Source organism: Erythrolamprus reginae, unplaced genomic scaffold, assembly GCF_031021105.1.
Source record: "Erythrolamprus reginae isolate rEryReg1 unplaced genomic scaffold, rEryReg1.hap1 scaffold_242, whole genome shotgun sequence".
NCBI classification, from domain to species: Eukaryota; Metazoa; Chordata; class Lepidosauria; order Squamata; family Dipsadidae; genus Erythrolamprus; species Erythrolamprus reginae.
This window is the reverse complement of record NW_027248609.1, coordinates 37,344-48,613: the sequence shown is the minus strand read 5'-3', so window position 1 is coordinate 48,613 and position 11,270 is coordinate 37,344. Positions and strand designations below refer to the sequence as shown.

The following is an 11,270-nucleotide window of genomic DNA, read 5'->3' as shown; positions in this document are numbered from 1 at the left end:
GCTGAGAAGCCCCCCGGCTGTTTTAAAAGGTGACAGCCAGGCGGTGACGCCCAGCAGAGCGCCATTTTGCGATTTTTTTTCTTTTTGCACGCATTAATCGCTTTTACATTGTTTCCTATGGGAAACAATGTTTCGTCTTATGAACTTTTCACCTTACGAACCTACTTCCAGAACCAATTAAGTTTGTAAGATGAGGTATTACTGTATATATAAATTATATATCACATATTTTGGCTGAATTTTTTAAATTAAGGGAGACTAGGATAGCGCTATTTCAGCCTTGTTCTGGCCTCATCAGCTAGCCATACCCTTACTGGGATTTGATCCTGGGGCCTCTGCCTTGTAAGGCAGAGAATTAACCTCTAGGCCACCAGATCTGATCCCTTCACCTCTGTACCAGGGAGGGGCTATATGTTTTTTCTGTTGGATCACCCTGATATATACCCTTGTATATATATATTGCTGCTTGGCTTTTGGAGAATTTGTGAACACTCCAAGGTTAATGATGGGATTTTGTGTAAGAGAACTATTTCTGTTGCGCATTCTCAAAGTACCGTAGAATTATTTTCGATAGAGATTGTTAAAAAAATGTTTCCCAAATGATCAATCGATTTTCAAATTAAATCTTTTTTAAGTATCCAGATTGATTTTTGATAATGTTGACTCTCCAAGATGTTCAAGGCTGACATTCTAATTTAAATGTAGGAGAAATGATGTGCAGAAAAGAAATTTGTCTAGTCAGGATTATTGGTGACGGCCTTCTGGCCCTTAATGGCCCTTTTATAGCTGCCAGTACGTAAAGCCTGTTTACTAATTCACTTCAAATTCTAGGTCCACCTTGGATAACCTTTCATCTTTTATTTTGTTTTCTTTACAGTGGCTTAAAGAATGACTATAACAAAGAAACCTTTACTTTGAAGTATAAAATTGATGAGCAGATGTTTCCTTGTCGATTTATTAAAATAGGTAAATCTGTCATTGCTTTTTTAAAAGTGTTTCCATCTCTAATTCTGGCTCACCATTTCTCAGTCTATTCTATTCTATTCTATTCTATTCTAAATTGAGAAAGGCTGCCCTAACTGTTTGGGAACTTAAAAGACCATCAGTTACTAGGTTTTTTTTTAACTTTGTAAGTAAAATAAATAAACTCCGATGCCCATATTCAAACACGAATGTTTATGCAGTATCAGTCAGATAATCATGTGTACTAACTGAAAGGGTGTCCAGCAAACCTGAAAAACAGGGAAATCTGGGAATTATCAGGGAAATCGGCAGTTTGGGAAATATCAGGGAATTTGTGAAAAAACAATAAATCAGGGAAAAAACTAACTAACTAACTAAGTAAAGATAGATAGACAGACAGACAGACAGACAGACAGACAGTAGATAGATAGTAGATAGATGGATAGATAGATAGATAGATAGATAGATAGATGGATGGATGGATGGATAGATAGATAGATAGATAGATAGATAGATAGATAATAGATAGATGATAGATAGATAGATAATAGATAGATGATAGATACAAGATAGATAGATAGATAGATAATAGATAGATGATAGATACAAGATAGATAGATAGATAGATAGATGATAGATACAAGATAGATAGATAGACAGACAGACAGACAGTAGATAGATAGATAGATAGATAATAGATAGATGATAGATACAAGATAGATAGATAGATAGATAGATAGATGATAGATACAAGATAGATAGATAGACAGACAGACAGACAGTAGATAGATAGATAATAGATAGATGATAGATACAAGATAGATAGATAGATAGATAGATATAGAATAGAAGATAGATAGGTGATAGATAGATAGATAGATAGATAATAGATGATAGATACAAGATAGATAGATAGATAGATAGATAGATAGATATAGAATAGAAGATAGATAGGTGATAGATAGATAGATAGATAGATATAGAATAGAAGATAGGTAGGTGATAGATAGATAGATGATAGATAGATAGATAGATATAGAATAGTAGATAGATAGTAGATAGATAGAAGATAGATAGATAGATAGTAGATATATAGACAGACAGACAGACAGACAGACAGTCCAGCCTCTTTTTGAAAGCTTCTAGGGTTGGTTTGAAATTAACCAAGCAGAGAAGCAGCCTAGAACTAAGGAGAAAATTCCTAACAATGAGAGCAATTCATCGCTTGCCTTCAGAGATTTGGGAAATTTTCTTTGTCCTCCTTTTTTCCAGTTCCGCTCCTGTCCTGGGGTCCCAGCTTCAATTTTAGCATCTGGTATGTTGAACTCAACGGTATCGATGATCCAGATGTGGTACAACCCTGCCTCAATTGGTACAGCAAGGTAGGGTTGTAAACTGTGTGTGAAACAGCTGCCAGATAGGTGGATGTTGTGTAGGAGTGGGAGGGAGAGAGAGGAGGGAAGGGAAGATTGGGAAAGAGAGGGAGGGAGGGAAGTAGGGAGAGAGAGGAAGAGAGGTTGGGAAAGGAGGAAGGGAAGTAGAGAGGGAGGGAGCGAAGGAGAGGCAGGGAAGGACGAGAGAGGGAAGGAAGTTGGGAGAGAAAGGGAGGGTGAGGAAGGGAGGTTGGTAAACGACGAAGGGGAGATGGGGAGGGGAGAGAGGAAAGTAGGTTGGGAGAGGGAGGAAGAGAAAAAGAAAGAAAAGGAGGGAGGGAGATAGGGAAGGAGGGAGAGAAGGAGGGAGGGAGATAGGGAAGGAGGAAGGAAGGGAAGGAGGGAGAAGCTGAAGTAGTCGTCGACAGGAAGGATGTTGTAACATGATTTTAAGGGCTATGCTTAGGTCGTGTTTAAGGCGACCTATTTCTGAGCTTTCTAAACGTAGGATTGTAAGTTTAGTTGCGTAAGGTATTCTGTTGCGATTGGAGGAGCGGAGGGCTCTTCTAGTAAAGTATCTCTGGACATTTTCTAAAGTGTTTATGTCCGACATAAACCAGCATCGAACACACAGCTCTTACTATAGCAAGCAGCAATATCAAACAGAGAAATAACAGAGACAGACAGAGAGAGAATCACGTTTCTGTCTCCCTCTTGTGGCCATCTCCAACATTACCTCTTAAAACTATAGTGCTTCAATACATACAAGCATTCATTGTTAAATTTGTTTATATATTGCCAAACCCAACCAGTTTTGCACATAGTACTAACAAACATTGAGGACTGCCTGTTTATCGTTCTGCTAAGCCTGTCCCTCTGAGGATTTTTATTCGTCCGTTACCTAAGCTTAGTTGTCGCAAGGCCATGTCGCGGGAGGCCCTTCGGTGCTCTTCTCACAGGTTTTCTTGTGTTCCAGTAGTACCGTGAACAGGAAGCCATTCGCCTCTGCTTGAAGCACTTCCGCCAGCACAACTACACGGAGGCGTTCGAGTCTCTGCAGAAGAAAACCAAGATCGCCCTGGAGCACCCCATGCTGACCGACCTTCACGAGAAGCTGGTCTTGAAGGGGGACTTCAACGCGTGCGAAGAGTTGATAGAAAAAGCTGTCAACGGTGAGGGCCCAAAGGGTTGCGGGTCACAACTGCCGCCTTGCGCTGGGAGCTGGGGAAAGGGGGGACAACCCATTGCGATGCTCCCGAGATGTACAGGTGAACCTCGAAAAATTAGAATGTCATGCAAAACTTGATGTACAGTGTTCCCTCGATTTTCACGGGTTCGAACTTCGCGAAAAGTCTATACCATGGTTTTTCAAAAATATTAATTAAAAAATACTTTGCGGTTTTTTCCCCTATACCACCCGATGACGTCATATGTCATCGCCAAACTTTCGTCCACCTTTAATAAATATTTTTTTTAATAAACTTTAATAAAGAAACATGGTGAATAATAATCTAAATGGTTGCTAAGGGAATGGGAAATTGCACTTTAAGGGTTTAAAGTGTTAAGGGAAGGCTTGTGATACTGTTCATAGCCAAAAATAGTGTACAGTGATCCCTCGAGTTTCGCGTCTTCAAGTATCGCGAAAGGGCTATTTCGCGAGTTTTCAACCCGGAAGTAAACTCCACCATCTGCGCATGCGTGCCTTTCCACGCATGCGTAGATGGTGGAGTTTCCCCGCCGGGCAGAGGCTTCCCTGGGTCTTCCCCCTCTTGCCCCCGTAAGACCCCAGCGGCGGCGCGAGCAACGGCGTGGGCGGGCGGGCGGCACGCGCGGGGACACCCCAGCTCGGCGCTTGGGGACATCGCAGCTCCGCTCCCCAGCTGGGAAGCGGAGCTAGGGAGTCCCCACCGCGCGCGCGTTGCTGGGGAAAGCGTGCGCGCTTGGGGACATCGCAGCTCCGCTCCCCAGCTGGGAAGCGGAGCTAGGGAGTCCCCACCGCGCGCGCGTTGCTGGGGAAAGCGCGCGCGCTTGGGGACATCGCAGCTCCGCTCCCCAGCTGGGAAGCGGAGCTAGGGAGTCCCCACCGCGCGCGCGTTGCTGGGGAAAGCGCGCGCGCTTGGGGACATCGCAGCTCCGCTCCCCAGCTGGGAAGCGGAGCTAGGGAGTCCCCACCGCGCGCGCGTTGCTGGGGAAAGCGCACGCGCTTGGGGACATCGCAGCTCCGCTCCCCAGCTGGGAAGCGGAGCTAGGGAGTCCCCACCGCGCGCGCGTTGCTGGGGAAAGCGCGCGCGCTTGGGGACATCGCAGCTCCGCTCCCCAGCTGGGAAGCGGAGCTAGGGAGTCCCCACCGCGCGTGCGCACCCCAGGCGCGAGCAACGGGGTGGGCGGGCGAAGGGCGGGCGGCAGTGGAAGCAAAAACACCATCTGCGCATGCGCAGATGGTGTTTTTACTTCTGCACCGCTACTTCGCTAAAAATCGATCATCGCGTGGGGTCCTGGAACGGAACCCTCGCGATGATCGAGGGTTCACTGTATTTACTTCCGCATCTCTACTTCGCGGAAATTCGACTTTCGCGGGCGGTCTCGGAACGCATCCCCCGCGAAAATCGAGGGAACCCTGTATTTCAGGAATGCAACTTAAAAGCTGAAATGTACAGTGATACCTCGTCTTACAAACGCCTCGTCATACAAACTTTTCAAGATACAAACCCAGGGTTTAAGATTTTTCTGCCTCTTCTTACAAACTATTTTCGCCTTACAAACCCACCGCCGCCGCTGGGATGCCCCGCTTCTGGACTTCCACTGCCAGTGAAGCACCCGTTTTTGCATTGCTGGGATTCCCCTAAGGCTCCCCTCCATGGGAAACCCCACCTCCAGACTTCTGTGTTTTTGTGATGCTGCAGGGGAATCCCAGCAGGGCAAAAATGGGCGCTTCTCTGGCAAAGGAAGTCCGGAGGTGGGGTTTCCCAGCGAGGGGAGCCTCAGTGAAATTGCAGCATCGCAAAAACACAGAGGTCCGGAGGTGGGGTTTCGAGGACTTCGGTGTTTTTGCAATGCTGCGATTTCACTGATGCTCCCTTCGCTGGGAAACCCCACCTCCGGACTTCCGTTGCCAGCAAAGCGCTCGTTTTTGCGGTGCTGGGATTCCCCTGCTGGGAAAACACAGAAGTCCGGAGGTGGGGTTTCCCATGGATGGGAGCCTCGGGAATCCCAGCAGCGCAAAAACAGGCGCTTCGGCTGGCAAAAGGGGTGAATTTTGGGCTTGCACGCATTAATCACTTTTCCATTGATTCCTATGGGAAACATCGTTTGATCTTACAAACTTTTCACCTTAAGAACCTTGTCCAGGAACCAATTAAGTTTGTAAAACAAGGTATCACTGTAATATAGGAGACTCATTAAACGCAAGGCAAGATAGTTCAAGCCGTGGTTTGTCGTAATTGTGATGATTATGGGGTACAGCCAGTGATGGTCTCCTATGGGTAAGGTCAAGTATGCAGAACTGGTAGAAAAATTTTGAATTTCCTTTCCCCCTTTTCGTTTTTGTAAGGGAGCTGGTGAATTGGTGTTTTATTATTTTTAAAAAGCTCCAAGTATGTTGGGAATGTATTTTTCCCGTGGAGATAATTCTGGGAATTGCAACCTCAGGGCATCTGGTGGGTGATCTGTTGGGGAAGGCTGCCGCCGCCGGAGGACTTTTAACCCTGTGATTTGTGTGGTGTCATAACTGCTGGCTTCGCTCTAACTCTTGGCGTTGCTATTGTCTTCTGCACTGTGGGTGGCTGACAGGTCCAAACAGAAGTGCAAAGCTTCCTGTTTTATTTTGCAGCAGCTTCTCACATTGCTGGAGGGCTTTTCTCTGCGATCCTCGGGCCGGCTCGGTTGTCATTTTCATCGCATGAAACATAGCCACATTTACAAAAAAGAAAACGCAAATCAACCATAAGTAATAGAATGTCATAAATGTACAAATGTAAAAACGAACAATACATCAATGTAGTGTAAATACAGTGGTACCTCTACTTAAGAACTTAATTCGTTCCGTGACCAGGTTCTTAAGTAGAAACAGAATTGACAACTCAACTCTTCTCTTCCGCTGACACCGGGACGGGATGAATTAATGACTTAATTAATTAACCCGTTCCTCTCCTTAATATTTCTTCCCTGACACTTGCTCTCTTCGCCACTGTAAGCGTCTGAAATAAGGATTTACCCATCTAGCATCTGCTTCTCCTTCGCTTGAATCTGAACCCATAGAAATATCCTGTGGTTGGTCTCCTACTTCATCTGCCTCTAAATGAGGACCTGCCACTAATTCATAACCACTTTCTGAATCGGAGTCTGAAAAATCAACAGGAACAGGCGTATACACAACGGCGGGGGGTGGGGGGGATTTACCCTCCTCCAGCTCCAAGGAATCTCTTAAATTGGGGTTTTTAGATTTTTTAATATTAGATTTGTTTATGTTGTCTTTTTACTGTTGTTAGCCGCCCCGAGTCTGCGGAGAGGGGCGGCATACAAATCTAATAAATAAATAAATAAAATACATAAATAGTCCGGGTACAAATAAGCAATCCAATCATATTAGGAACTAGTAAATATAAATCGTAAGAAAGTTACAGTAATACAGTCATAAGTGGGAGGAGATGGGTGATGGGAACGATGAGACTAATAGTAGTGCAGACTTAGTAAATAGTTTGACATTATTGAGGGAATTATTTGTTTAGCAGAGTGATGGTGTTCGGGAAAAAACTGCCTTTGTGTCTACTTGTTTTGGTGTGCAGTGTTCTGTAGCGATGTTTTGAGAGTAGGAGTTGAAACAGTTTGTGTCCAGGATGCGAGGGGTCCGTAAATATTTTCCCCGCCCTCTTTTTGACTCGTGCAGTCTACAGGTCCTCAATGGAAGGCAGGTGGGCAGCAATTGTTTTTTTCTGCAGTTCTGATTCTCCTCTGAAGTCTGTGTGTGTCCTGTTGGGTTGCAGAACCAAGCCAAACAGTTACAGAGGTGCAAATGACAGACTCAATGATTCCTCTGTAGAACTGGATCTGCAGCTCCTTGGGCGGTTTGGACTTATTTTCCAACCACTTGTTTTCTCCTGCTGTTTCGTGAAAACGTTCAAAACCGACCCTGCGAGGCTGCCTGTGATGGGAAGACAGTGGCCGCTCATCCTTTTCTTCTTTTACCTTTCAAACAGACGGCTTGTTCAACCAGTACATCAGCCAGCAGGAATACAAACCACGATGGGGTCAGATCATTCCCAAAAGCACCAAAGGTACAGTATTGAAACCTGGCTTTGCCGTGGGCTTATTCTGAAGATCTAACTGACCACAAAAGGTCGATGGTACTGGTGGTCCTTGACTTAAAACAGCAATCGGGGCTCAAGCAAGACGGTTGTTAAGTGAGCTTTGTTCCATTTTTTTGCCCGGGTGGTGAAGTGAGTCGCTGCAGGCGTTATTAACACCATTGTAAAACGAACTTTGTCGTCTTCACTTATCAGAAGGTCGCAAAATGGGGATCCCATGACCCTCAGGACACTGCAACTGTCATAGATATGAGTCAGTTGCCAAGTGCCTGAAATTTGATCACTATGGGGATGCGCCAATGGTCATAAGTGTAAAAACAACAACAACCCCAAGAGACATACAGTGGTAGAAACACAGAACACTGACAGAAAAAGACCTCATGGTCCATCTAGTCTGCCCTTATACTATTTCCTGTATTTTATCTTAGGATGGATCTATGTTTATCCCAGGCAGGTTTAAATTCAGTGACTGTGGATTTACCAACCGCGTCTGCTGGAAGTTTGTTCCAAGCATCTACTACTCTTTCAGTAAAATAATATTTTCTCATGTTACTTCTAATCTTTCCCCCAACTCACCTCAGATTGTGCCCCCTTGTTCTTGGGTTCACTTTCCTATTGAAAACACTTCCCTCCTGAACCTTATTTAACCCTTGAACATATTTAAATGTTTAGATCATGTCCCCACTTTCCCTTCTGTCCTCCAGACTCTACAGACTGAGTCCATGAAGTTTTTCCTGATACGTTTTATGCTTGAGACCTTCCACCATTCTTGTAGCCCGTCTTTGGACCCGTTCAATTTTGTCAATATCTTTTTGTAGGTCAGGTCTCCAGAACTGAACACCGTCTTCCAAACGTGGTCTCACCAGCGCTCTATATAGCGGGATCACAATCTCCCTCTTCCTGCTTGTTATACCTCTAGCTATGCAGCCAAGCATCCTACTTGCTTTCCCTACCGCCCGACCACACTGCTCACCCATTTTGAGACTGTCAGAAATCACGACCCCTAAATCCTTCTCTTCTGCAGCTTTTGCTAACACAGAACTGCCAATACAATACTCAGATTGAGGATTCCTTTTCCCTAAGTGGTACCTCTACTTACAAGCTTAATTCGTTCCGTGACCAGGTTCTTAAGTAGAAAAATTTGCCTGTTGTCACTTTGAATGGTCACTAATGAATTGTTGTAAGTCAAGGACTACCCATGTTCCAAAGTTTGTTTCTTTTAATGCAGCTGAATTTTGGGGGGAATAGGAAGAAGGGCAGGGAAACTCACTAATGGCTGATTGTTTTATTTTGTTCGATCCCACAAGGTGATGGCGAAGACAGCAGGCCAGGGATGAGAGGCGGGCATCAAATGGTCATTGACGTTCAAACAGGTGAGCCTTCTTATTTATCTTGGTTTTATTTTTAACAGGGGACTCGGGTTCTTAAGTCTACTCTCAGCCACAAAATTTGGCCGATCGTTTTGGGTCAGTCACCAGCTCTCCGTTGTAACCACCCAACAGGAATTGTTTCTGTAAGCGTTGATGCAGTTCAAAAGCACCTCCTAGTGGATAGAATATGGCAAAGGACTGGAGAATTCTGAAATAATTCAATTCCAACATGAGAAATGTGATAGGAAATACAGGTAGCCCTTGACTTACAACACAGTTCATTTAGCGACCATTCAAAGTTATAATGAAAAATGATTTAACCACCATTTTTCATATGTATGACCTATTCTGTTCTGTTCTGTTCTAAAGAACACAAGAAGAGCCCTGCTGAATCAGGCCAAAGCCCATCGAGTCCAGTATTCTTTGTCCCACAGTGGCCCACCAATTGTCCATGGGGATCTTGAGCAGAAAGAGAAGGCAACACCCCCCCTTCTCCCTGACCCCCAACAAATGGGACTCAAGGGAATCCTGCCTGCCTCAACCAACATAGAGGCGGCACATGGACATCCATTTCAATAACCACTGATACACTTGGCATCCATGAATCTGTCTAATCCTGCCTTGAAGCTATCCAGGCTGACAGCTGTCACGACGTCTTCTGGAAGGGAATTCCATAAACCAGGGGTCCCCAACCACCGGGCCGCGGACCAGTACCGGGCTGCGGGGCATGTTGCACCGGTCCTTGGAGTCAGCAGCTGCCGGCCCTCCTGCCGCCACCCCCCTCTCTCCAGCGCTTCGCCTCCCGCCGGGCAAGAGGCCTTGGGAGGCAGGTTCTGCCGGCCACAGGACGATGGACGGGACAGAGGGGCGGGAAGGACTGAGAGGCTCAAGCCTCTTTTGGCTTCTGCCGCAGGGCGCTTTTGCGTTTTTGGCTGGGGGGAGGCAGGAGGGCCAGCCTGACCCCCTCTCCAGCGCTTAGCTCCCGCTGGGCAAGAGGGCTTGGGAGGCAGGTTCTGCCGGCAACAGGACGATGGACAGGACAGAGGGGCGGGAAGGACTGAGAGGCTCAAGCCTCTTTTGGCTTCTGCCGCAGGGCGCTTTTGCGTTTTTGGCTGGGGGGAGGCAGGAGGGCCAGCCTGACCCCCTCTCCAGCGCTTAGCTCCCGCTGGGCAAGAGGGCTTGGGAGGCAGGTTCTGCCGGCAACAGGACGATGGACAGGACAGAGGGGCGGGAAGGACTGAGAGGCTCAAGCCTCTTTTGGCTTCTGCCGCAGGGCGCTTTTGCGTTTTTGGCTGGGGGGAGGCAGGAGGGCCAGCCTGACCCCCTCTCCAGCGCTTAGCTCCCGCTGGGCAAGAGGCCTTGGGAGGCAGGTTCTGCCGGCCACAGGACGATGGACAGGACAGAGGGGCGGGGAAGGACTGAGAGGCTCAAGCCTCTTTTGGCTTCTGCCGCAGGGCGCTTTTGCGTTTTTGGCTGGGGGGAGGCAGGAGGGCCAGCCTGACCCCCTCTCCAGCGCTTAGCTCCCGCTGGGCAAGAGGCCTTGGGAGGCAGGTTCTGCCGGCCACAGGGACGATGGACAGGACAGAGGGGCGGGAAGGACTGAGAGGCTCAAGCCTCTTTTGGCTTCTGCCGCAGGGCGCTTTTGCGTTTTTGGCTGGGGGGAGGCAGGAGGGCCAGCCTGACCCCCTCTCCAGCGCTTAGCTCCCGCTGGGCAAGAGGCCTTGGGAGGCAGGTTCTGCCGGCCACAGGACGATGGACAGGACAGAGGGGCGGGAAGGACTGAGAGGCTCAAGCCTCTTTTGGCTTCTGCCGCAGGGCGCTTTTGCGTTTTTGGCTGGGGGGAGGCAGGAGGGCCAGCCTGACCCCCTCTCCAGCGCTTAGCTCCCGCTGGGCAAGAGGCCTTGGGAGGCAGGTTCTGCCGGCCACAGGACGATGGACAGGACAGAGGGGCGGGAAGGACTGAGAGGCTCAAGCCTCTTTTGGCTTCTGCCGCAGGGCGCTTTTGCGTTTTTGGCTGGGGGGAGGCAGGAGGGCCAGCCTGACCCCCTCTCCAGCGCTTAGCTCCCGCTGGGCAAGAGGGCTTGGGAGGCAGGTTCTGCCGGCAACAGGGCGATGGTGGGAAAGAGGGGCAGGGAGGACCAGCACCCCCATGCTTAATCCCGCCCCCAACCACACCCCTTTCCGCCCCCCACCGGGCCATAGAAAAAATTGTCTTGCTGAAACTGGTCCCTGGTGGAAAAAATGTTGGGGACCACTGCCAT

At 47.8% G+C, this 11,270-nt stretch overlaps 1 protein-coding gene across 1 annotated transcript in view; it reads left to right on the top strand.

The window, feature by feature from the left end:
- The window catches only part of LOC139156045 (muskelin), a gene marked incomplete at its 3' end in the record, with an annotated part of 63,950 nt that overhangs the window by 17,058 nt on the left and 35,622 nt on the right, over positions 1-11,270 (top strand). The window contains exons 4-8 of the mRNA XM_070731391.1: positions 878-966; positions 2,236-2,345; positions 3,316-3,508; positions 7,532-7,609; positions 8,947-9,012. Of these exons, the coding sequence (XP_070587492.1) occupies positions 878-966; positions 2,236-2,345; positions 3,316-3,508; positions 7,532-7,609; positions 8,947-9,012 (536 nt within the window). The remainder of the gene's footprint in view (positions 1-877; positions 967-2,235; positions 2,346-3,315; positions 3,509-7,531; positions 7,610-8,946; positions 9,013-11,270) is intronic.